We start from the raw sequence: 26,745 nt of genomic DNA, 5'->3' as shown, positions 1-26,745 counted from the left end.
GCCAGGTTTGCCACCTGTGGGCCCAGAAGAGGATTGCTTTGTCCAAACTGGGCCCACACTGGGTCTTAATGGAGATTTCAGTTGAGGTGATGTGAGGTGTGCCTGGGCATGATTAGGGGCTGCCGTTTCTTGGTAAAGACTGTTCCCTCTTCTGCTGTCTCTGTTTTTGGCATTTAAATTAAAATACCTCCTGCAAGCGCAGGGTAACTGCCCACCAGAAGGAGGTGTTGCTGAGTAGGTCCAGCAGGGCTCTTGAAGGCCTGGCCAAGCTGGGTCCAGCCTCCTGCTCTGGCCTCGCTCACTTCAGGGACTTCAGGATGGTGGCAGATGTTGTCCAGGCCTTTTGACTTGTAGAGGATATGCTTTATTCACACATCTTCCATGTCCCATTTGGTTCCATTTCTTCTGGCCTAAGGTTTCCTTTTTGTTTTGTTTTGTTTTTACATCTCACTATATTTATTTTTTTTATTGAGGTATAATTAACATACAGTATTATATTCGTTTCAGATGTACAACACAATGATTCAGTAATTCTGTACCTTCCTCAGTGGTCACTGTCTGTCACCAAACAACATTATTACAATATCATTGATTATATTGCCCATGCTGTACTTGTCATCTCCATGACTTACTTATTGTATAACTGGAAGTTTGTACCTCTTAATCCTCTTTACCTATTACATCCATTCCCCTGATCCACCTCCCCTCTGGCAACCACCAGTTTGTTCTTTATATTTAAGGGTCTGGTTTTTGTTTGCTTGTTTGTTGCTTTGTTCGTTTGTTATTATTATTTTTTAGATTCCACATATAAATGAAACCATATGGTATTTGTCTTTCTCTGCTCAACTTATTTCACTTAGCATAATATCCTCTGGGTCTATCCATGTTGTCACAAATAGCAATATCTCATTCTTTTTTTTATAAGCTGAGCAATATTCCATTGTGTATACATGCCACATTTTCTTAATCCACCCATTTATTGATGGGTGCCCAGGTTCCTTCCATATCTTGACTATTATAAATAATGCTGCAATAAATATAAGGTACACATATCTTTTCAAACTAATATTTTTATTTTCTTTAGGTAAATATTCAGTAGTAGAATTGCTAGATTATATGGTATTTCTATTTTTAATTTTTTGAAGAATCTCCATACCGTTCTCCACAGTGGTCGCACCAATTTACATTCCCACCAAAAGTGCATGAGGGTTCTCTTTTCTCCACGTCCTCACCACTGCTTATTATTTCTTGTCTTTTTGATATTAGCCATTTTGAAAAGCATAAGGTGATATCTCATTGTGATTTTGATTTGTATTTCCCTGATGATTAGTAATATTGAGCATCTTTTCATCTGTATGTCTGTATGTCTTCTTTGGAAAAATATCTATTCAGGTCCTCTGCCTTATCAGCTATTTCATTTGCAAATATTTTCTCCCGTTCAGTAGGTTACCTTGCCATTTTGTTGATTTCCTTTGCTGTGCAGAAGTTTTTTATTTTGGTGCAGTCCAAATAGTTTATTTTTGCTTTTGTTTCCCTTGCCTGAGGAGACATATTTAGAAAGAAGAACAAAGCTGGAGGTATCGTAATCCCAGATTTCAAGATATACTACAAGCCTCTAGTAATTGAAACAGTTTGGTACTGGCACAAAGATAGACCCATAGATCAGTGGAACAGGGTAGAGATCACAGAAATAAACTCACCCTTCTGTGGTCAGAATCTGTGACAAAGGAGGCAAGAATATGCAATGGGGAAAAGATAGTCTCTTCAATAAACGGTGTTGGGAAAACTGGGCAGCTACATGCAAAAGAATGAAAGTGGACCACTTTTTCACACCATGCATATAAATAAACTCAAAATGGATTAAAGGCCTAAATGTGAGCTCTGAAACCATAAAACTCATGGAAGAGACCACAGGCAGTTTCTCTGACATTGGCAGTAGCAACATTTTATAGACGTCTCAGACTTTCCCTCTGAGGCATTTCCAGCATCCCCAGCACTTCTTGAGCCTGGGACCACACTGAAGGGGTGCAGTGAGGGGACCCTGCATGAAGGGCACCACAATTAAGGGGAAGCAAAAGCTGCTGCTGATATGAGTTGTTTCCCAAAATTTCATCTTCAAAGCCATCATTCCCAGATGCTCTTGGATTTTTTTCCATGTGAATTTTGGGTGAGCTGGGAGGAATATAAGTATATTCCCAAAGCAGAGGATTTCTTTGTGGGTGTACAGTGAGGTCCATCCTTCCTTTGAGCACCCGGTATCCACTCTTTGTCCTCCAAGCTGCTCTTGTGTTTATAAAGCACAGAGTAATCTTAATCTCTAAAGCCAAGGCTAGTAAGGGGCAGCCATCACCTGAATATATCGTACAGCAGGAAGCAAAACCAGGAGCTGGACAAACACAGTAAGAGGCTGTATGAAAGCCTTGGAAGTACGTCAGAGCCAGTAAAGCTAACTGAATGTATTTCTGGTGGTGTCCTTGACCTGCCTCAATTTAGAGTTGTGTCTTTGTTGTCCTGTGGCAGAATCTGTGTATCTGTCTACCTACCTACCCACATGTCAGCTTGCTTTCTCCTGTGCCCATCTTACCACCTGCTGCCCTGTGGTCTTCAGCCCAACCAGGGCAGCATGCATTCTCTGGACCCAGGTCCCCCTCATTGAGACCTTGGCCCCTTCCGGCTGGCATCTGAAGATGCCAGAAGAGGGAAGAGGATGTAGGACACAATAGGGACTGGACTGATCCTGTTCCTGATTCTTTTCTCCTGAGACTCCTTTGTACTTTACCCCAACAGTCCCTGTCCAAACTGCCCATTCCTTATCTCAGAGTGCCCCCTTCCCCTGACTCTTGTCAGGTCACAAAAAGGGTTTAATTACCACTATTCTCTCAAGAGATCACAAAGTTTTCAGGTTCATGAGACCCATTTGTTTTGGGGAATATGCGGACCTCTGTGCAATGGAGTGCAGTGGATAGAGTTCCTGTCTGAGCTTGATGGCCTGGGTGCAAATCCCAGGTCTGTTACTCTTCATTGTGTGACCTGGACAGATTACTAAACACTTGTCTCCAAGTTTCTTCATCTATGAAGTGGGAGGTAGATAGTAATACCCACCTTATTGGGTGTGTAAGGATTAGTGAATTCTTGTGTGTAAATTGCTTCGTACCACTGGTGATGTGTTATTCTCCAGGATACCCTTCACCAGGTAGTTCCAGAAGATTGTAACAGAGAGAGAATTACACTGTGTGAATTGCCAGAATGAAGTCTGAACTGAAGTACCTATTCTCATTCTCCTTTCCCTTGAAAAGGGAGATCTATTCATTATCATAAATAAAAAACAGAGATTCCCCCCAAATTTTATAGCAGGGAGAGGTCATCTTCTGCCTTCAGCAGTTCTGATCTAAATACTGGTAACGAAGAGTTTATTAGATGCTAACAAGCAAAATCAAATCCATGAATTAGTTCTGTCAATACATTTCTATATCTCCATGGCTATGTATCTTAAATCTCAAGTCTAAATATTGCTATTAGTAAGTATTAGCCAATGTCAACATTGGCCCAGAATGTTTTTGTTTCATAAGTGAAAGCTAAATATACCTCTGGAAACTCAAAGTGCTTGATTGTTCATTAACAGGTTAGTGTGGACACCCTTGAGGGTAGGAGAACTTATTTTTAATCAACCAATAAAAGTGTTGATTATAGAAGTATAAGCAATCCTATTGAAGACATTTTCTGACTGTTTGACTCCATGCATGCTTGCTCCTACCACCTGAATGTCCTTTTTCTCCTTCTGAAAGGACCAGTGTGGATGCTGGGAGGCAGCTCTGCATGGTCCCCGGGGTTATCCACAGGTTATCCACTCCAATTTGGAGTCAGCACTTAGGATGAATTCAGCCCACGGGTAGAGATGGATATTCTGCAGACTCGCATTACTGTAACGGGTGCTGTTCTAGGGAGACTGCAAGGGAGAACTAGAAACCGCACCTTATCAAATATCAGCACTTGTCTCTCTGTGTAGGTGTAGGTATGGGGGTGTGTTTTCTTAAGTTGTGTTACCAAAAGCAATTTTTCTGCCAATATATTTGTTCTGACTTAGAGGTAAAGCTGAATCTAGCATTCAATTTAAAATATTGGGCTCAACGTTCTGTAGAGAGTCAGGAGGAGGATGGGATTTAAGATAAAAATAAAACTCTTCCCTGCTCTACTTTCAATTGATAATATAACTTGAAAAGCAGCAATTTTCTATAATATGTTTAGATATACTATTGTCTCTAGATGGTTCACTGAGTCTGTTTTCTGAATTGGGGGCTGGAGGGAGGTGAGTGGGGAAGGGTAATATTTGCTAAGCACTGATGGTATATCGAATGCTTTACTCACTTTGCCCTCACTGAATCCCCATAATCCTATCCCTAGAAGGTAAATGCTGGTGTAGCTGCATCTTACACAGAGAACACGGAAGCATAGGGTCTGTGCCCATCCCAAGATCAGTCAGTAAGTTGCTGTGGCCAGAATCCAAACCCTGGTGTGTGTGGCTCCAGTGCCTTTGCACTCTCTCCCTACACTACTGCTTTCATTTTTTAAAATTCTAACTCTCATCTTGGTGTCTACTTGTTTGCTGATCTGGAAAATACCAGCCAGTCCAACCCAGGCTTTCTCTGTGTGAATAGAGATAGGATACACTTAGCCAGTAAGACATCCCTGTAGTGCCAAATTGTGTTTATTGACTCATCTCTGGCTCTTGATGTGCTTGTCTTTCTGATCACTGCATAACTCAAAAGAAGATGGTGTGCCATTTTATGTGTCCTTTGATATGGTAAGTGGCAGCCTTACCTATTTTTTGGAAGCAATGAGTAGAAATTATATGAGCTGAAATTTCCTATTCAACTTCACAACACTGTCCTTGGTTTGGCTTTTGAATAGTCTTCAGGAGACGTACGAAGCAAAAAGAAATGAATTTCTGGGAGAACTTCAGAAGAAAGAAGAAGAAATGAGGCAAATGTTTGTTATGAGAGTGAAGGAGAAAGAAGCTGAACTCAAAGAGGCAGAGAAAGAGGTAAGCCATCTGTCCTCCTTCAAGTGAGAGAAAAATAAGTAAGATGTGTTATTAATACTTCACATTATATAGAACTTCATGCTCTCCTAAGTACTTTCTACATATATTTTATCACATGAGCAGCTACCATGGTAAGAGAAGCAGGTCATGTATTATTCCCATTTTACAGATGATAAAACTGAGAGCCATAAAACTTAAATGAGTTATGCAGTCACATACCTAGTAAGTAGCAGAGCTGAAACCAAAACTAGACCTTAGGTCTTCAGGCGTGGTCTCATGTTCTCTGTAGCTCAATATCTCCTTAATTTATAAGTCTTGCAACATAAGAGTTGGGATTCTGGGACTATTATTACTACTATTGTCTTAGTCTATGAGCCAACTCAGTGAGCTAAACAGTGGATGGGCCCTTGGGCACAACCTGATGGGTAATGGTCTCCATATGCCCTATCTGTATATGCATCTTCTTCCTTTGTGGGCATGCTCTCCCTGCTCCAGCATCCTTTGACTCCTCTCATTGCCTGTGACCAGGCCAGATTAACTGCCTCCTAGAAGGTCATATGGGTTTCTGCATAACACTTATCTCATATGGAGAGCGTGAGAGGGGGAGGGAGGGAGAGTAATCTGTTTGTCTCTGATGGCAGATAATGAGTATCTCAAGTGCATGACCTATAGCTATATTCATTTCCAAATTGTCTAAATAATTTCTTCATCATTCTCTTTTCATTTATCTTTATAAAGGCTATTGAAATTTAGAGGTTATTTAAATAGCTAAGCACTCAGTATAGTTTTGCTACAGAGAAAGGAAAGTTGAGCCTTATTTGTTGTTGATTATAAATACCAAGTGGATGCTGGATGGAAATCTAGAATTATCTACTAAGAGTTATTTCCTTCATTCTTTCTTCCCTCCCTCCCTCCCTCCCTCCCTTCCTTCCTGCTTTTGTTTCTGCCTTGTGATAATTTTCTGAATTTGGTTTGTCAAGAAATTTGCCAGAAATCTCCCAACATATTCTTATTATTTGAACACCATACATCATCTGTGGTCACTGTGTATGTCTCTAAGTAACTGTATATTATACATTTTGAAAAAGGACCAGAAATAAAGAACTACCATTACCACTTGGGTAATTTCTGTTAGGAGCATGGATAATTTTTATTTTCTTCCTTATGCTTTTTACAACGAATATGTATTTTATTATCAGTAAAAATGAACAGAATTCCCTTTAGTGAGTGCCACAGGCTCCAAATCTCAAAGGCTCATAGGGCTCCGAGGGGTGATCTTTGCCCTCTCAGCCTGGCTCCTCCAGGAGTGCCAGACGGTGCTTCCCTCGTGGGATTAAAGCACGTGCAGGAACACGAGGCATGTTTGGGGTTTGAACAGATGCAGAAGATCTTCAGCTGTAACTTTCCACTTCCCTCACCAAACTTGGCCTCCTCTTTTCCTCTCCAGCTCCATGAGAAGTTTGACCTCCTAAAGCGGACACACCAAGAAGAGAAGAAGAAAGTGGAAGACAAGAAGAAGGAGCTGGAGGAGGAGGTGAACAACTTCCAGAAGAAGAAGGCAGCGGCTCAGCTCCTGCAGTCCCAGGCACAGCAGTCTGGGGCCCAGCAAACCAAGAAAGACAAGGATAAGAAAAAGTAAGCGGGTGTCCCCCCCATGCATCGGGGCCCTCTAACCATTGATTCCTCTTGCATGTTTCTACTTTTTCCCATTTACAGACTGGAAACTGGTCTGTTACCAGAAAGATAAATGCAAGTCTTTTCTCTACAGTGCAGGGAAGATGATACAGGTTTTTAAAGTATTTGTAAAGGGTACAGAAATATTAATTTATAAAACTTGACCACATGACCAAGCAATCAGGGCTGGAGGAACCTGCTGTCTCCGGTGGCATCTTCTGCACCAACACTAGGACTCTTGAGAAGACAGTCCATATCTCTTCACTACTCCCTGGAGACAATCCTCATGACTCTTGATAAAGGGCATCCTAAAATGATGATTGTTAAAATTTTTCTATCCTGTGTCGTGAGGCTTGATAAGCCGGTCACTGAAAGCCTTGTTTCCGAAATGGAAGATCGGGACGAACCGCTAGTGGCCACAAGTTTTCCCTTAAATTCAGTAAGATGGTGAATTGTTTTATTGTGGAAATGGGATCAAAATACCCTTCCAGTTAAGACACCCTCACCAATCCTCAAAACACACCTATCTCCATACCAAAAAAAAAAAAAAAATTTTTTTTTTTTAAATATGGCTTTGACTTAATGTGCCAAAGGGTCAGATTCTGCTCTTAAAGTAGTCACTTCCTGTAATACTCCAATAGTGGCTGCCTGAATCCAGTGGGAGACTTGGGCCTGCCTTGAAATTCTCTCATGATTTGAAGCTCTACATCAAAGCACCTTAACGACTAGAGAGTGCGGTTTTATGACAATCGCTACTGGATTGACAATAAGCACAGTGGTCAGTACAGTACCTTCTAGGAAATCTTTTGTGGCGGCTGGATGGCGAACCCACAGATACTGCCCTGCTTGGTCTAACACACGGTGCTCCTAGGGCAGCGATAAGGCAGCCCCGAATGTGTTTCAGGATTCTTGCTCTTTATCCTTAGATGCTGAGATTCTAGGGGAAAAGCGGACAATTAAGTAAACGATAAAAATGTTGGTACTTGGGTAGGCAAAGAATTAAATTTTAACAAATAGAGCAGATAGGATTGAATCTGCGCAGTAATTGAGACCTATCATGGGGGACTAGGCACAGTGGTGGTGTCCTTAGTCTTGGTGAGCATGCAGACTCACCCCTGAGGGACCTCATTACACTGCATGTGGCAGAAAGCACAATAGACTTCTACAGTGATACACGGAGAGAGTTTTAAATTATGCCTTTGACTTTCCAAGCTCTGAGACAGCAGAAAATGTGTCAAGAGAACAAAGAAGTAAGCATGTTTTCTAAGCAATAGAAAGTAGCTGGTGTAGATGTGGTGTGATTTCTATGGGGTTGGTGCAGACCCAAGTGTTCAAGGCCTCCCAAGGGGCTGAAACTTTACTTATGCTGGATTAATTCTGGGAGTAACAATTGCCTAGATTTTAATCCAGTTCAAGAAAGTGCCTTGTGCTGTGCTTGTTGGGAGAGTATCAGTCACTCATGGTGACGTTCCCCATGCAGAGATTCAGAGATGAAATGAAAGTCATTTGGCACTATCTATACACTTGTTGATCCTAACTAACCCAAGATAAAAAAGAGAGAGAGAGAGAGAGAGTGTGTGTGTGTGTGTGTGTGTGTGTGTGTGTGTGTGTGTGTGTGTGTAAATGACCACATCCATAGGCATGGATGAAACAAAAAAGCTGCTGACTCACAGCTTAGGAAACCCAAAGTCAAGTTTTTCTTACCCTTAAGCACTAATGTGCATAAAGGTACATGTTTCAGAACTAAAAATGTTTTTAAAAGACCAGCAGTGTTCCAAGGATATTTCACGCACGCTGGATGTGCCTTTAAGCAATACTAGTTCCAAGAGCGGATCCGTACTGTGCCTCCATTAAAAAAAGGTCTCTCCAGTAATAGACTTCCCAGTGTAGGGAGGTTTTTCCTTGCCCTTTTGATCATTTTAGGTTATTTTCACCCCAGCCTTGGGCCTTAGTGGTGTATAATGCTTTTCAAGTTTACATGAAGTATGTGCAAATTCTATTTTAGCCTTATTTATACATTCTTGTGTATCATTAATAGAATTAGACTTCATTTGGTGTGCAGTAGTGACCAGGTTTTGTACCTGACGATGGCACATATGTGTTGGCAGGTTCTTAACCTTTTCTACAACTTTCCCATTTGTGCACAGAAAGCAACTGCAAGTTGGAGGCCTGAAGTACAAAAGTTAACCACCCCTCTCCCACCCCCGCCACCCCTTCCAGCCAGGGGAGAGTTCTGGTTAGAGAGGACCACAGAAAGACAGTCACCAGGGTAACCAGAGCAGCTCTTTGAAAATAAATGGGAGACTCTTGTCTCCTCGTGTAGCTGGAAGAGATTCTGGAGTCACCAAACATGCCACTTAGGGGCTGGCTCTGTTTCAGGGAGACAATTTTTACGAAAGAGACGCTTATTTATTCACCTGGTATGCTTCCACCTCGGAAATTAGTTTTTCTAATAGTTTTAAATTCTGTTTTTTCTATTCTAATGACACGCTCCCTTTATAACGTAGGTAAGGCTTTATGCTTCTACTTGAGCTGTAGTGGCATGAGAGCATATAACCTTCCCTAAGATTACAGACAAAGTAGAGCTAACCCTGGCACTGCCGTTAGCCGGACCCCACCTCCTGCCCTTTCTGGCCACCAAGGCACTTCCCTTGTTTGCGGCTATGCCGCAGTGGTGCGAGTACCCGAGGGTAAGTTGTTCAGTGGACAGCATTCTTTTCTGAAACTTTGCACAATTGCCAGTGGGCGTTGGTGGTGACGTTTCATCCATCCCAAAAGGAAGTTTTAAAATCCATCATTTTAAAACTGTACCCGGCATCTGATAACCATGGTTTATACAGTCATCCACTCATCTTAAAAAAAAAAAAAAAACCCTCAACTTTTTTTTTTTTTTTTTTTTTTATTCTTGCTAAGGAGTGAAGTTGCATATTTCAGACTTGCCTAAAATTAGATGTGCGGATCTCGGGTTTGGTTTTGTGTTGTACCTAAACGCGGGGGAAGGCTCCTGGCACCTGCTGTAGCTGTAGCCACACGATGCTCATCCTGTTTTCCCTTTCCAAGTAGATTAATAGCATGACCACTCACTGTATCCCAGTCCCCAAGTTCATCTTTTGAAGACGTTATTGTAGATTTATTCTCTGACTCCAGCCGCTCAGTAATGGGAAGGTGTTGCTCCTATTCAGTACCGATGTGATGACCAAACCTAATAGATTGTGATTTATATTATTTGAGAAAATGAAAATCAAATAGCAAATCCTTCCACTGTCACATGTAGTGGTTTCAAGAAGTCACTCGTAAATTACATGCAAACGGAAACTAACCATGTGTTAATTCAGTATTAAAATTTTGCTTTTGCTTGTCGTGTAGAGTAGCTTACTCAAATTTGTGGTTTTAATTTCTGTCGATTCCATAATCATTGCATGAGCATTCACCATCACCGAATGCTGGTGCTGGCACTCCTAATTTTCCTTTCTTTTTTATTTATTATTATTTCTAACTTTTTTGTTTTGTTTTTTAACTTGCAGTGCAAGCTTCACATAAAGCCTGGCAAGCCAAGGATGGTCCCGCATTCACCTGCTTTTGCAGTAATATTGTATCTCTGCCATCTGTGTCCTTTTGTTTTATTTTATTTTTTTACCCTTCCCCAGACACCAATAACTATTAACTCATTTTGCTGAATGTTGTTGGGTAGTGGAAAATGATAGAACAAGAGAATAACACCAAAAGCCCTGTGCAGCTGGACTTTGTTTCTGGAAAGTAAATGATTTGCCTTTTATGCCTGTTCAGAGCGGCAGCAGGAAGCATGCCTGTTGCTTGTATGTTGCTTTGGACCGAGGGACGGAGGGTCAATGGCTCCATGTACGTCTGTCAGGAGAACTTCTCATCGTCTCAGCAGCTGAACCATAACCCTGAATAGCCATGACAACAACTTGGCTTTTCTTGATTTCTCATCTCCATGGTGGCAGAAGCCCTGAACTCACTCTGCCTCTTCTCCACATGTGCCCCAACCAGAGTAGCTTTGTATGTAGGTAGAACGGTGGGTCAGCTTTTTAGGACCTATGCATTTGCATGGAGATTCATTATTATAATTTTATTTGACCCATGTTGTGGGTCTCTTCACACTGTCCCCTCATATGGCTTTCAAAATATGTCTGAACCCCTATCTCTCAAATCCTTGACAAGTTGGACTGTAATGAGAGAACTGCTGATGGTCTCTTTTATCAGTACAACCTGATCCTCTCACAGTTAGTGATCTCCAAGGTCAGGTCATATAACATTGCCTAGTAGAAGAATCCTCTACTAAGGATGATGGGTTTCCCACAACCTCCCTTCCACTTACAATGAGCACTCTTTCACGCTCTCCGTGGTCAATGACCGATTCTAGGATATCCGTACTTCTAATAATACTTTTCAATCATGAGAAAATTTTCAGAAATGCTTCAAATAGAAAATTTGTTAAACTGTATATCATCTGCAGCACAAATTATGAGGGGATCTCATCAATTTAAGGTAGAAACGGGAAGGGGGGCACGCCTGGGTGGCTCAGTCAGTCAAGCATCCGACTTTGGCTCAGGTCACAGTCTCACGGTTCATGAGTTCAAGCCCCGCATCGGGCTCTCTGCTGTCACCACAGTCTGCTTCAGATCCTCTGTGCCCTTCTCTCTCTGCCCCTCCCCCTGTTTACACACACACTCTCTTTCTTCCTTTCTCAAAAATAAAAAAAATAAAACATTAAGAAGGAAATGGGAAGGAACTTGACACAAAGCCATGAGTGAAGAAGGTAGAAATTCAACTGCACATCTAGCTTCTGTGCATGGTCTCCTTTCCATATTTGGTGATAACGGGAAGGAGAACTAGAGCAGCTGGTCTTTCATATCCAGTTGTCTTGAAGGAGTTTCTTCATTTTGTCCTCACCATGACTAGCTCCACCTGCTCTCTGTGTCCCAGCCCATCACCCTGTCATTGAGAATCAGGGCCAACCCACAGGCCACGACACAGACCACGGAAAGGGGCATATTGACTCTCCTTTCGGTTCTGTTCCTTTGTGAGGCTTATCCCTTCATCTTCTTGATTTTTTTCCCCCCTCCATTAACAAGATCTTCCCAACTTCTAACTCAATAGTCTCCTGTTCCTTACTTAAAAGAGTATTCTTTCTCACGAACCTGATGCTCCAGTTCTGTGCTTCCTCCCAGCCTTCACTAGTCAGACATTAGGTAAATAGGATAGAAGACACTGTACCTTCCCTGACACACACATGCAATCCACCCCCCCCCCCCTTTTTTTTTAAATAAGTCTCTAGTTGATTCCAAAAAAGTTTCTTTTTTTTCCTTCTCTTCACTCTCAATCATACTTTCAGGGGAAAGAAATTATGGTCTTCCATGAACTGAGTTAGGCTTAAGTAGGCAAAGTAAAAATTCAGTTTCACTGAAGCCCAAACTAAGCTGGGCTAGAAACTGCAAACTAGAATCAGCAATGGTGGTATAAAGACTGATTTAGGAGGTACTGGACTAATGTTTTTGTTTTGTTTTCTTTAATGATTCTAGTCCAAAGCTAGTTGTGGAGCAGCCAAATACTAGATGGCATGCCGATTCTAACCATGGCTAAATTTGCTCATGTGCTGTGCACCAGACAAAAGCTTGAATACTTGTGTTGTATGCTTGTTCCAACCGCTGCTTGTGTGAGCATTTTTGTGCCTTGTAACAGAAAATATACATGTAAATTCCAAAAATGGTCATTTTAAAATTACCATTTTTAATGCATCACTGAAACCTTTTCAAAAGTGAGCCTCGCTGTGAAAGGCATCCATCCAGCTGACTTTTTGATTCCAAGATTGTTGATTTTTTTTTTCCTCCCATGAAAATTTTCATGACAAAATGAATCATATGGAGAGTCAGGGAATAAAAAGTCAAAAGAAAGTTCTAGAAGCTTTTTTTTTTTTAACATGTTGCTTCTGAACTCTTTTCTACTCCTGCTGCCCTGCCCTGTTTGGTTTGTTATTGCTGCCCTTCTCTTCTTTCTGTATCTGTGCCTTTTTTCACAGTAGTCCTTGGCTCTGCACGGAATAAATGATACCCTCAAATCTAATTGGATGTGCTTTCGCCTTTGCATGTAAGTACAGTAGTAAGAAAACTTTGAGATCTTTTGGACTTTTTTAAAATTAGAGAAACAAACGGGATAGGTGAATTTTTTTTTTTTTCTTTTTTGGAGGGAGGTATAGGGAGGTAATGGTTTGAGTAGCCTTTGCTTACAAAAAAAAAAATAACTATATATTTAAAATAACCACATTTGTACCTTTTCCACAAGAAATATAAATTCAGTTTTTTGATACCAGTATGGAGGTCAGAAATTATTGTTCCCAGCTATGTTCTACACAGCATTGTGGGCATCGCTGGAGATTAGAGGGTCCTTGGTTCTGACTATGTAAATAAAGGTAGAATAAGAAACTACCACCTTCCATTGGAGAAAATCAAGAGGAAAATGTTTTTTATGCTAAGCTGCTTTTATGACTGCTTAATTTTTTTGACTATCTTGGTTTAATGGTCTTTCCCTCATGCTAACTGCTAGCAGTGAACACACCTGTTTTTTTGTTTTTTTGCCAGATCTAGCTGGCCTCTCCCCAAATCTTTTGTTCAACCATAATGACCATTGCTTCTGGACTTTAGATACTCGTAACAGTTGTACATGCAGGAGAATGTGATGGAGAAGCATTTTGGGAATTTATTAGCAGTTAGAGACTATGTTTTCCCAACCTAGGCTCCTTCTTAACTGGTCAAAGTTTTGTCCAGAAAGGGCATCTCAACCAGGGGAACATTTAATGTCACACTGAGCACAGGTTCTTTATTACCTTCCTTCTCTGCTTTGGAATCTCACCAGCAATAACACTTAGTCTTCATATCTTGTGCACCTCAAACAAATGGACTGGGTTTCTTCACTTTCTTGACATATCCATTAGTGTGTCACATACAGACTGTTGAATCTTGGTTTCAGCTGTTATCAACCCATGTCATACTGTCTCTGTGTGGTCCTTCCAAACCGTCCTTTCAGATCCCTTTGCTTTGCCATTTGCAAGTGTCTGAAATCGTCAAGTCTCAGCTTCCAGAAGTCTTGGTTCCATTGACAGGATACATATGTGATGACTCTTTAGTGGAAATTATGACCTACAAAGTCTAGATTGTATGTAGGTATGAAGGGAATTTTTTTAATAAATTGAAAAGCTGTGAACAGCATTAGAACTTTGTCTATTTCTTAATTTTAAAATATGCTGATATGCCTTAAACTGTAGTTGTAGAACACTGTCATTTTGCTGTTTGAAAATAACCAATGTGTTTCTAAAAAAAAAAAAAGTGTTGTGTAATCTACTTTCAGTGTTAATGCAGAATTGTCATATATGTAAGCTGCATGTTAGACACTCGTCCTTTTTAAAAACTAAAATAATTGTATCGATATGAGCTATATCATTTTTTTCAAGTAAGAAAGTAATCACTTAGCAAACATGCTCGGTAATTTGGTGTCTGTTAAGGTAGGAGAGTGGTGGACAGGTAATCTATGCATATATCACTAGTGCCAAGACATAAAAGTGGGGGAAAATATATTTTTACCCAAACAATGTGTGCCCTTTTGTGAGTTCTTTTTAGTCAGTGTTTGGTATGCATATGTACACATGGTTATTATGTTGGGCAAAAGAAGTAGGGATGAAAGAGTTTCCTGCTTTCCTGCCTTGTCTGGTGGATTTCAAATGCTACCATCTGCACGGCTCCAGCTCCTCCCAGATACTTGCCATGTGGTATCCTGTATTTCACATATGGTCTCTGCTACCCTTTCTCCCTCATTCCCATTCCCTTCTGTCCTGATTGGTGTTCCTGGCACCGCACCACCTCCAGGCCAAGCCGAGGTCTCCTCTTCTTCCCTGGCCTCTGGTGCTACCGCTGCTGGGCTGCTCAGCCCCAGCTGTGCTCCGGGAAGTCATCCCTGTAACTGATACACTGCTGTTCTTTCACAGTTGTAGAAAAGCCCCCCTCCCCTTTTTTTTTTTTTTTTTTTTTAAGACTTTAAGAATCAAATTTGAATCTGAATCTTTCTTTTTTCTCTTCTGTAGCTTCTTCTTTATGTAACCATCCTGTTGACAAGCCCTACTCTCTCCTAATGGACATAGAGCATTAGAAGAGCAGGAGCTGTCTGTTCACACGTGTTGGGGAAGAGTTACCTCATTTCCACCATCGCCTCCTATTCTTTTAAAGTCTGGGTCAAATATTGCATTGCTGTTTGTACTTGTCAATGTCTGTTTACAAACCACTGCCCATAGTGGTTACTAAAGTGACTCATCACTACCAAAAACAGGAATACTCAATAGTACTTAAAAGGAAATTGAGTGAAAAAAAGAACTTGGGCCAAGACCCAAGATAGCCATGTGTTGGAATCCTCTTGCTTAGCTGTTATGTTCTTGAAGCTGCTGATCTGAGAACTCACGGACTGAAGACAGCATGTACCCTACTCTGAGGTGGTCACCACCTCCAGGGTCCACAAACTTGATTTCATGTTAACTCCAGACCTCTCTGTCCCATGAGCAACATTCTGAACAGCCCCATCAGGACCCTCAACCATCAATCAGGTCATAAGATCCGGGCAACATTCTCCTTCCTTTTGTTAGTTTTATGAGTTGTTTTCGCGTTTGGGATTTTTTTTTTTTTTTTTTTTTAACATTTGATATTGCATGAACAGAGATGGCTACAATTTTTTTATTCGGAGTGTTCTATTGATGCAATGTTTTTATTTTTCAGCTGACCATCTGCCTCTTGAGAGAGAGAAGTGGGCATCCTTCCTTTAAATTCAGGAACCATTGTTGTTTTATTTAACTCTTTTTCTGTTATCTGCATCCCTTATAAGAGTTGTTTTGGGTTTGGGATTCTGTTTTGGAAAAAAAAAAAAAAATCCAGTTAGCCAGTTCTGTTTTATGTATTGGTTATTCAAACTTAGTTTGGTATCAAAATTATGCCAGTTTTAAGTTCAAGGGGAAATTTAAGTGAAGTTTAAGTCACAGAATTCTGGTTAAGAATCTGTCATCTCAGATACAACCAAAAGATCCCTCTGCTGTCACTGGAGTTATGACCTACAAGTCTTAATCATGTTTAAAATGTGCCAGTGTTGGGTAGAGGACTTTTCTGCCTCTGGGACTCACTTTATACTTAAAGGTACCTTAAAATAACTTTCTGGCCCATCCCTGCCTTTCTATGTACTGTGAACCTCCGCTTTACCTTGTTTCCAGAGTTTTTTGTGTCCCAGACCATGGGAACAAACCCCAACAAACTATAAAGTTGTCCCAGACAATCGCTTCAATACAGTGGTTCTGATCACATTGTCTTCTCAGTTACCCAGGTGGCTTTCTCTACCATGTCTGTGGAAAAAAGTTTGCTAGAATTCACTTAAAGTACACCCAGCCTGCAAACACAAACTTTTGCCAGTTGAGCCTGTGGTTTCTAATGCTGACCCAGTTGTGAAGGGCTGGAGAGATGGAAGGGCTAGATTACTTTATTAGCAGTCACCTATTAGGGGCACTTTTCCTAATCAAGGGACAACTTCTAAAGTCATTTCTGTTCTAGAGCACGAACATGCATTTAAGTTACCTTATAATTTCATTACTTGTTGATATCTAGTCTTTGCTTATTTCCATCACTTTTCAGCCCCATATTAGGAGGACCATGAAAATACTATTGGTGGCACGGGTTGCACTTGGGAGTGTTCTCCTCCATTTAAGAATGGTAACACGTGCTTCTGTGGTGAAATGAAACAACAGTCCCTACCTCTTAAATAATTTGAATCATTTGCTTCTTGGAAAGAGGTTTCTTTAGAGCAATTGGATGAGCACACTGGTGAGAGTCTTTCTTAGATACTGTAATTAAATGCAATAAAGTCAAATTCACCTGAGCCATTAAATGATCAAAATATAAATGTCAAGAGCCATCCCCTCCATATTACATTATAATCTGTAAACATATAAACCTGCTAGTGATGTCACCATTGGTGACACTAGTGATGCTAGTGATTGGTTTAGGGGTGGAAGGGTAGGTGGCAACTCCTTAACTGATACCAGAGCATGACCTATCAGTTTCATAAGTTAAACACAAACACCCTATTATGTGGAACCATGTACGTACTAAGAACAGTAATGAGATTTATTTTTAATATTTTGATATGAATTTAACCCTATCAGTCATGTTAAAAATGAATTCTGCATCAGCTGGTAAAGACCTTTTTTTGAGCAATATTTAAAAATCCAACCAGGTAGTTTTGTGTTTTTTTTTTTTTTTTAAAGTAGAGAAATGTACAGTCTATTGTTCCTATTCCCTTTTTTCTCCCATTTTGGCCAGGTTAGAGGAAATGTGGGGGAACCAGTTATTACAATAGGTTAGCTTCTGTTCAGTGACCTAGGGAAAGCTGACCAGATACCACCGGTCAAGTGTGCTGCCCTCTCCATTGATTTGGAGTTTTACTTCAGGTGGTTCCTTTTCTCAGGTGTTGAAAAAACTAATAGGTTCTCAAGTTCTCCTGGCTGACCAGTGAAGAGATGTGAAACCATCCCAGGACTAATTATCATCAATAATAAAAATCATTTGCTTATCCCTAGCTAGATTGTCGAAAAGAAAAGCAAGAACTGAGCCAACTGAACGGATTTCCATTGGTAATGGGCTTTTTATTTTTCATTTGGTCTTTTTAAAAATATTACTTGATTTCAGATACAGATTGCCTTCTTGCTTGCTACAAGTGTAGTCTAGATGGTCTACTTGAGATTGGCGCATGTATGAAGGAGAGATCTTCTGAATCAGTATTTGCTGAGCTGGAGTGGAAAAGAAATTAGCTCATCTTCCCAATAGGTTAGACCAAATCCCCCCCCCCCCCCCAATCCAGTGTATCTACCAAATGAAACTTCCTTCTTATTGATGGGTTTTTGCCTATTGGCCTAGCTTATAAGTAAACCGTTCTGGATGTCTGAAAAACTACAGAACCTTCACTGTATTTCAATGCTGTTTCTACACCAAACCTTTTGCTTTGCAGATGACTGTCCTTTCCACCCTGGAGACAGTGGTATCAGTGTGGATCCCTTTGAAGATCCTTGCACTTGAGTTCTTAAGACCATGGCATTTAGTCCTTGTGACTGGTACCATCTGGCTTTCAGATCAGTCTCTAGCAAGTAGCTGAAACCCCCTTGGCTATCGAAGGGATTTAATGTGTTGATTTGAAAAGACTAATTGTAGTTTTGCATAGTTGCACTACAAGAAGAAAAGATGAATTGTGAGCCTAGATATCGACTCACCTCCCTTCCCAACCTTCCTAACCTGACAAGTAGCTATACAGAAATGAGATCTCTTGGCTGTCAGTGGAATATTGTTGAAGCACAAATGAAGATCTAACCTCTGCCTCAAATCAGTTACTTGCAGTGCTGTGAGTTGAATGGTTCATGTAGAAACTTTCAAAATTACAGCACCTAGATCAGAGGAGGCAGAGGCTATTATAAGGAGGCTGGTCCCTGTCCCACATTTAAAACAAACAAAAACCCAAAAGTGTGTATGGGGTAGTGTAGAATAATAATTGTTCAGAGTCCAACTTAACCATGCATTCTCTGCCCAATGCTCTTAGAACTGTGAAGGCGCCATTCTAGCACTCCTGCCCTTTATTCACATCCATCCACCCACCTTCCCCACCCTGTCCCTCTCTCTCTTTACAAACACTTTATTCTCTATACTGTACCAGGCCTACATTAGATGCTGGGAATGTAGCCAAACACACTGAATTGCACTTGTCTCTGTATATCTTATGAACACAGCAAGTTTTTGGAGCAAAAGGTAAGCCCTTTCAATGCTAAATTGCTTAAAGACATTGTATTCTGAAAAGCAAAAGCCCTCTCCCCCACCTTGCCCAGATTGCTTTTCATTGATTGCTTAAGGTTGCCCTTCAGTCTGGAGTGTCCTCTTTCCTAACAAAATAAGCTGTTTCTGAGAAATGAGAAACCAGTTCACCGGGCCTATACTTTTCTACTACTCTGCTGTTGTGTAACACATTAAGATCAACAATTCTGGCATTTGATAGGCTATGAAGATTGTACTTTATAGTCAAGACAAAGGGAGAGGTTTTTCCCAGTTCACCCTTAACTCAGAAGCTCCTGGAAACTAAAAATGAATTGTGAGCGCTGCCCAAATTTCTCTGGTAAGATATTCTTGGTTACCTCTTATTACACTTTTCAATAATAAAGGGCTTGCAAGACAGAGGTCTCTATCCTACACCTGGGTCTTAGGCATATTGTTACATCATAGAAACCATAAACTCATGGTGAGTGAAAGCTTTAATTCCTTGATGCAATCTATGCTATATAAGCCTGTACTTCATCTTTTCTGTCTTAGTGAATTTGGTCAAATCAACTTAACTCAAAGCTTGCTGGACTCAAATCCAGCAAGGTTTGGGGGGTTGGCTATTTTCAAGTATTCTCAATCGCATTTCTAGGTTATTTTGCAGGACTAGACAACTCACAAAAATTATGATTAGTTTTGTAAAACTGGTTTTGTTTCTGTTTTTGGTAGACCTGTCGTCACAATCTGCTCCATACCATGGCAGATCTTGGTCATTTTCCCTCAGTCCCAGATACATACACAGGTCTCCTGTGCTTAAATGTGAATTTATAACTGCAAATGATGTTAATGTTTAACAAGAGACAAGTGTTAAACTCCTCACTCTCCTACAGTCAGCCCAAGTGACTCAATTTCTCCCAGATACTTAAAAAGATGTTTTATTTTCGAGGCACCACCTAGTGGCCAAAGCTCAAAACATTATTTAATAACAGGAACAGGAGACATTCTATTAACAATTTAAAGGCTAATTTCAAGAATTTTGGAGGTTTCAGAAGTAATTACATTAGACAACGCCTTGTGTTATCAAATATAAAGGGCAAAGGTTTGAGTTAGAAATTGAGCCTTATTAAAAATTCTTAGCTATGTGGCATTAGGTAATTCTCTAACCCTCAACTTGCTGATGCAGACCAGGGGTAGGAGTTTTCAGGATGGTTGTGAGACCATCTGGCATAGTATCTTCCCTTTCCACCTGAAAATGCACAAACTACCTTTAGGACAAAGATAAGCTCCTTACCATGTTGGCCTAGTATCAGCAGTCACATTAAGTGAAAGGCCAGTGTTGCTCTGGGCAGTAATGTTCAAGCACGACTTACTTTCTTATTTCAGGAACTCCAGAATGAGTAAATTAGGAAGCTTGAAAATCCAGGTATGTAGAGTACAGCGGACACACATATGTTGTTTCTAACAGAAGAAAAGAAATACTACCTGGGGGACAGGCACCAATGTCTTAATTCCAACAGTGGAGATGTTAAGCTCCGTCTCATCAGCTCAACTGAGTGAAGAGCTATGCTCTAGCTTCCTTCAAACCAAAGGCAGTGTCAGCAACACTTGTGGCAAAATTGGTTTTACCTTTTTACTGGCATTTGGGAACACTCCCCATTCCCAGCCTTCCCCCTCCCCCACACTAATACATCATCTGTGGAAAAAATTCAGTTCTCCACAGATAACTTTATACTCTCAAATTGAACAAAAAATATTTAGCTTCTTCGCTATAGTCTGATCTTCAAGAGGTAGAGCATTCACTTTTTCTGTTAAATGAAAGATTGGATAATTTATACCCGTTTATTCCCTTGCCTTTGTGGAGGTTTCATGGAATGATAGGCTTTCTAACCACGTGGAGATACCAATTACCCATAAAACTCAAGTTTCCAAATACTGAAAGAATAATTTGTGATGTGATGCCAAGATTTAAGACAAGTAACTCGGGACAGTAATGAGCAGGAACATATTCAATGAAAAACTCCATGCTGTTCAAGAATATTGTGCTTTTTCTGTCTCGATCCATGAGTTCAGGCTCCTCAGAGCCAAGAACCCATGGTAGCTCAGGTCTCTGGAACAGTGAACTTTTTGAAAAGGGTGCTCAGGAAGGTCTGGTCCCCTAAGTACCTTCATTTAATTGAACTATGGGTTAAATAGCTTTGAAGCATGAAAGCTGGCAGCCCAACCATCCCAACTCAGTTTCCCATAAGAACTACCATGTTCTGGGGCACCTGGGTGGCTCAGTCAGTTAAGTGTCTGACTTTGGCTCAGTTTATGATCTCTCGATTCATGATTTCGAGCCCCACGTTGGGCTCTGTGCTGACGGCTCAGAGCCTGTAGCCTGCTTTGAATTCTGTGTCTCCCTCTCTGCTGTCCTGCTTGTGTGCACTCTTTCTCCCAAATATTTTAAAAAACACTTTTTTTTTAGAAACAATACTATGTTCCAAACTGATTTATCAGTTTTTGGTAAGATTAGAAAACCTCAAAGTCAACTAATTAAAATCTTATTGCCCTCTTATATTCAATCTGTAGTGGCTGGACTAGAAATATTCTGATGTTAAGAGTTTCATCCCTAGCTTGAACATCTGTTAAATGGAGGTAGGGGGGATTAAGTGCCATTTATTTAACAGAAATGGTGAACACATGTAGCTGTAAATTTCTTAGAGCTCCCCAATGCAGGAGAATTAAGTAACAGACCAGATGAAAATTAGGGTAAGTGTGATTTTTTAAAATGTGTATCTACAAAGCCAATCTCTTGCTATCTTCACCGATAAACAGTTCATGTTTTTAAATCTTCCCTCCCACTGCCTGTACTTACACGGAAGTAAAAGTTTCCCATTTGAATGGATTGCAAGGTTGTGCAGGCAGTCAAACCTTAGTAATTTCAAAGAAGTCAAGTGGTGACCTAAGAATACTCTTGCTCTGCTAAACCAGAACGAAACCAGTGGGCTAAAAATGATGTCATCCAGACATGGGTGCTCTCACAAACCATTCCATCAAATGAAAATTTACTATTTGGAAGGTAAGAAAAAGAGATAATAGAAAAATTCTTTACGTCAAAACCTACATTCCTCAGTCACATTTAAATCCGGTTTTATTTTCTGTGAGCATATTTTGGGATTTTTATCCCAATACCAGTGTCTAAGCAATCAGGAACTTGTACCTCTTCACAAGCAGAAAAAAAGTTAAAGATACAAAGGTTAAGGACAACTTTTATTGCTACCAGAGGCTTTTTATCATCAGCACATGGTTCTGACTGCAATACCTTCTTCAGACTGCACAGGGAGCTGAGGATCCAGAAGTCATTAAGAGAAATACAGGGAGGGTGAATAACTTCCATCAAGAAAATCCTAATAGCTTAACATAAATCTAGGGCACTGAATTCAGTTATTACATGTTATAGACCCGAATCATAGAGCTGCCCCGACATCTAGACAGTCTCTCCTACTGATTACAAATGAATGAAAACTGATCAGTTACCAAAAAAAAAAAAAAAAATCTTAGTTGTTACAGGTTTCTTTGGTGAGCACCTGGATACATGAACTTTATCACAAATTCTTTTATATAAATTTCAAAAATGCTTTCAACAAATCTAACCATATCCTAATTACATGCCACTTTTAAGCTTCAATTTAAGAAAAACAAAAATAAAAACAATAATTTTGTTTCCAGACTCTAGGAATTGAAATAAGAGACACAAAATCAATGTGGTAATGTCAGTCCTTTTTCTATTACCACTTCTCATTCATATGGGGCAATTTTAAAGTACCCTTTTGGGATTAATTTGAATCATGGATTAAACATGGCTGTCACACTGAAATGAATTTATTCACTAAATTGCTAAAAAATAATTTTGAGGGTTTCCTAATCAGTGGAAGTCAGGCTATAGATCAACATGCATAAAGTTCATTTAGTATTCAATAAACAAGCAAGCAAAAATGAGGAAAATTAAATCAGGATGCTGGTGACAGAGTGTGCTAGCTATGAATTTTGGAACTTAAAACACTTGAATATAAATTTTTGACATGGGGTCAATCTCCATTACATCTTAGCAGAGAAAAGAATGGAACTGACAAATACTAAAAAAACTTAAAAAAAACGATCTTTTTTGAAGTTTCTAACTTTTTTGGTCTTTAAATGCTTAAATAATGTTGATTATAATTTGCTACCCAAGTAAATGGGTTTTTTTCTGGCTCACTTCAAATCGGCCTGATAAGGTATGTAACTTTATAGAACCTTTCCTGGTTTTCCATGTTCCTAATTCCCAGAGTAGTCTACCTTAGTTTGCACTTGAAGGTAACACTTGAAGCTACATGACAGAAACTGGCTGCAAAGGTGGACAAGGAGAGGTATGTCCCTCTTGCCTTGACAGATCAGTGCCACAAACAGAACCCACACTTTCTGAAGCATTATCTTCATTATAGAGCCGTTTGATTCCATCATAGAAGTCATCCACTTCCATTTCCTCTACTTTGCGTTTAGCAGAGGTATGCTTGCACCCACTGGCAGCTGGGAGATGATGGTAGAAGGCTGCTGCACCTCTGACTGGCACTTCTGGTTTGCTGTTGTCCTTGGAGAAATCTAAATCTGGGCCTGGGACAGAGGAGGGATGTAATCTGAACACTCCTTTGTCACAGGTCACCAGGGTGTGCTTGAGGGGACGGTAGACATAAACGGAATTTAGAGGCAGGGAAGACTGCAGAGAAGAAAGGTGATGTGCCACAAGCTCCCGACAGTGGATCAGCTGGGAGCTAGCCATCTGGGCCAGGAAGAAAAAAAACAAAGGTTGATCGTTTAATTAATATGCTGGCAGCTTTTCCTCACTGCGCCCTCTGTCCTCCCCAGCTTTGTCTCTCCCCACATCTTCTACTTGAAATCCAGCTATTCCTCCAGTCTACCCATCATCTTCTTAGGGATTATGTCCAAATCTGTACTTCTAAAGGAAGTCTCTTTGGAACTTTAATTCTGTAACTGCAATTATATGCAACATCTTCATGAAAACAGAAACTATTCTCTTTTGTTCACTGTGTATATGCAATGTCCACTCTTGTCCAGTGTATTCCTCTTGTCTACAGGGCCCTTCACTCTACCCTCTGCCACTTCCAATCTCTTCATGAGGACCAAGGAACAGATAAACACAAAATTCATTAAAAATTTAAGGAAAAAACCAGAGGCACAAAAAAATTTAAGTAAGGGATGGGGAAGATCATCTAGCTAAGAATTTAGAACAATTTAAGTATTTTGTTTTTAAAACAGCAAATGAGAACTTTTGACAAATTATATTTTTGTAGAAATTAGCAGGCTTGACAACTTTAAGAAGAAATGTTTTTAATTTGGGGTTTGACTAATTTCTTCTTAACCTTCAGGATAGTTCAGGTATCCTTTCTGAAGCTACCCTTAACTCCTCTTGCCACCACACACCCAAATTCCAGGGCCATCTATATCTATTTCAACCTGTCATTACACACCACATCGTATTAAAATAATCCATTAAACATTTACTTTTTCCATTACAGACTATAAGCCCCCAAAAGGCAGCCATTGTATCATATTCATTTCTATTCCCAAACTTTCTTTTCTAGCACAGTGACTATAATAGGAGGCTTTCAAGGAGTCTAATTAGTCTCTCTGTCCTCCTTTCCCTGTAATTATAGCTCTAGTTAAAATAATCTTCCTCTAGGCAACATACATTTCTTCCCCTATTCAATTTTTTTAGCGGCACCCCAATGCCTACCAGAAATAAGCTAACCTCTTTAGCTTGGTATAAAGGCTCTCTACAATCTGACCCCAACCCTCTTTTTCAGCCTTATTCCCTGACTTACCCCAATTTCTGCCAAACAGGCCTGCTTTCTCTATTCTGTGTAAATCTTGCCCTTTCTTACTTTATCCTTGCTCATCCTGTTTCTACCTGTTAAAACTGGATTACCAATTCCATCCAGACCTGGCTAACTGCCACCACCTCCAGGAAGCCTATTTAAACTATTAACTATCGGGGTCACTTTCTAGTCTTGTATATTTTACAAGTATTTTTGAACATTTCTTAACCACATCTTATTTATACCTATATAACCTGCAGTACACAGCATAACTATGTGAAATACCAGAGAGAAAATAAAGTAATATGGTCTGCGATAACAGAAACATATTTGGTCACAATACTATTTTTATCTGTAAGAATATTATTTGTTATGCAGGAAAGCATCAGTGGAAAGAAGAAATCAACAGCAGGTGCTTTCACAGTACAAATGTTAAAATGCCTAAAACTGTCAGAAATAATACACGAAAATGACCATTTTTAATATCTACCGTTTTGTTCACTAAATTTTTTCCTAGTTTAAAAAACACTAGGTAACACCTTAAGGGCAAAACACTATTAACTAGTCTTAGAATTTCTTTTCTTCCCTTAAAAGAATTTATAATACTTAAAGATAGTCCCCAACTATTAAGCTTACAACCATAGGCTAGGGCTTATCATGTCTCAGGGATGCAGAACAAGCTGAGTCATGCTAAGAACAGTGGAACAAAAAACACAGAAGAGGAATGGGGCTTTAAAAGTTCTTTTTTTTTTAAATTTTTTTTTTTCAACGTTTTTTATTTATTTTTGGGACAGAGAGAGACAGAGCATGAACGGGGGAGGGGCAGAGAGAGAGGGAGACACAGAATCGGAAACAGGCTCCAGGCTCCGAGCCATCAGCCCAGAGCCTGACGCGGGGCTCGAACTCACAGACCGCGAGATCGTGACCTGGCTGAAGTCGGACGCTTAACCGACTGCGCCACCCAGGCGCCCCTAAAAGTTCTTTAAAGAAAGAGGTACCCTAGCCAATGCTTCAAGAAGCCCACAAAAGAGTGGTAACAGAAATGAAAGACACAAATTGGGAAATGAAAAAAGGGCTAGAGTATAATACTGTTCTTTAGCAAATGACTAATGCTCGGGGGCCCACAAAAGTATCATAAATACTCTCATGCCTTGGCCATGGGGCATAATACCACAGCAGAATCCTGAAAAGTAGAGTTCATATAGATGCTATTGGTTTGAAAAAAGACATGTATTTCAAGTAAAAGGAAGAGTATGCCACTATAATCTTTCTCTGTGAAAAAATTAATAGATTTTAATAGAATGTTACACAGTTGACCCTTGAACAACATGGGGTGGTTATGGGCACCAACCCCCAAAGTTGAAAATCTGCATCTAACTTTCAACTCCCCAAAACTTTATTAAACAGACTACTGTTGACCAGAACCCTTACCAATAACATAAATAGTTGATAAGCACATATTTTGTGTATGCATTATACACTTACAATAAAGATGGAGAAAAGAAAATGTTAAGGAAATCGTAAGACATATTTATAAGAGCGTACTGTAAAAAAAAATCCATTTATAACTGGACCCATGCAGTTCAAACCTGTGTTGTTCAAGAGTCAACTGTATTTTAGAAAATGACAGAGCTAGAAAGACATTATTCAAACCAATACCATCTATATGAACTCTATTTCCATCCAATTAAATCCTTTTTCCAAAATAACATATCAAAAGAAATTCCTTCTAGTTTACTACCTGAATTTGTTCTACGTAAGAGTATGACCCTTGCTGAGATCCAGTGGAGGAAACAAAACAAGCACATAAACTGGAATTACTACAACTTCATACACCAGACAAGTCCTCTAATGAAACTGTTTTAAAGTGAACTCATTCTAATTGTAGGATGTTAAGAGAACATCTATTGTTATTTTTCATGACTACGTTCACAGACTTCAAATACGGTAAACATTTTTAAGTATCGCTTGCTAAGAAAACAAACACAACTGTAATGTAGCTCACCAAGGAAGGTGGGGCAATTATAGGATAGACATCCAGATGGGAAAGGGGCGAAGAATACCATCACATAAATGATAGGTTTTGAAGGACCCATGTTTGGTGGACAGCATGAAGGACTGAAAACACCTGCTGCAGCAGTCTGATCTTAGGCACCTTAAAGAAGAACTGGGAGATCCTGGTGAGGAAGGCCTGCTTCTTTAATTCCCTACTCTAGTTAAAAAAATTTTTTTTAATTTTTTTAAATTTATTATTATTATTATTTTTTTTTTTGAGAGAGAGAGAGAGAGAGAGAGAGAGACAGAATCTGAAGCAGGCTCCAGGGCCTGAGCTGTCAGC

General features: G+C 40.0%; 2 protein-coding genes across 10 annotated transcripts in view; one reads left to right on the top strand and one right to left on the bottom strand.

Moving 5' to 3' along the window:
* Positions 1-20,126, top strand: part of SEPTIN11 (septin 11) — a 92,095-nt gene extending 71,969 nt beyond the window's left edge. For 2 of the 9 annotated variants that reach the window (XM_042984338.1, XM_042984341.1), the window contains 3 exons: positions 4,909-5,041; positions 6,489-6,676; positions 19,939-20,126. In XM_042984338.1, coding sequence (XP_042840272.1) covers positions 4,909-5,041; positions 6,489-6,676; positions 19,939-20,017 — 400 coding nt within the window. In that variant the 3' untranslated portion in view covers positions 20,018-20,126. Of the gene's footprint in view, positions 1-4,908; positions 5,042-6,488; positions 6,677-6,809; positions 7,033-10,239; positions 11,302-12,755; positions 12,824-14,810; positions 15,448-15,492; positions 15,603-19,938 lie in introns of those variants that run through there. The other 7 variants (XR_006216932.1, XM_015542191.2, XM_015542189.2 and 4 more) reach the window with 7 other exon arrangements.
* A 1,665-nt stretch (positions 20,127-21,791) lies between these two features.
* CCNI (cyclin I) overlaps positions 21,792-26,745 on the bottom strand; it is a 35,910-nt gene continuing 30,956 nt past the window's right edge. The window contains exon 7 of the mRNA XM_042984342.1: positions 21,792-23,350. Within this exon, the coding sequence (XP_042840276.1) occupies positions 22,901-23,350 (450 nt within the window). The 3' untranslated portion in view covers positions 21,792-22,900. The remainder of the gene's footprint in view (positions 23,351-26,745) is intronic.

This window comes from Panthera tigris, chromosome B1 (genome assembly GCF_018350195.1).
Source record: "Panthera tigris isolate Pti1 chromosome B1, P.tigris_Pti1_mat1.1, whole genome shotgun sequence".
In the NCBI taxonomy this organism is placed as follows: Eukaryota; Metazoa; Chordata; class Mammalia; order Carnivora; family Felidae; genus Panthera; species Panthera tigris.
The sequence above is the reverse complement of the archived record's forward strand: the minus strand, read 5'-3'. Positions and strand labels throughout refer to the sequence as shown.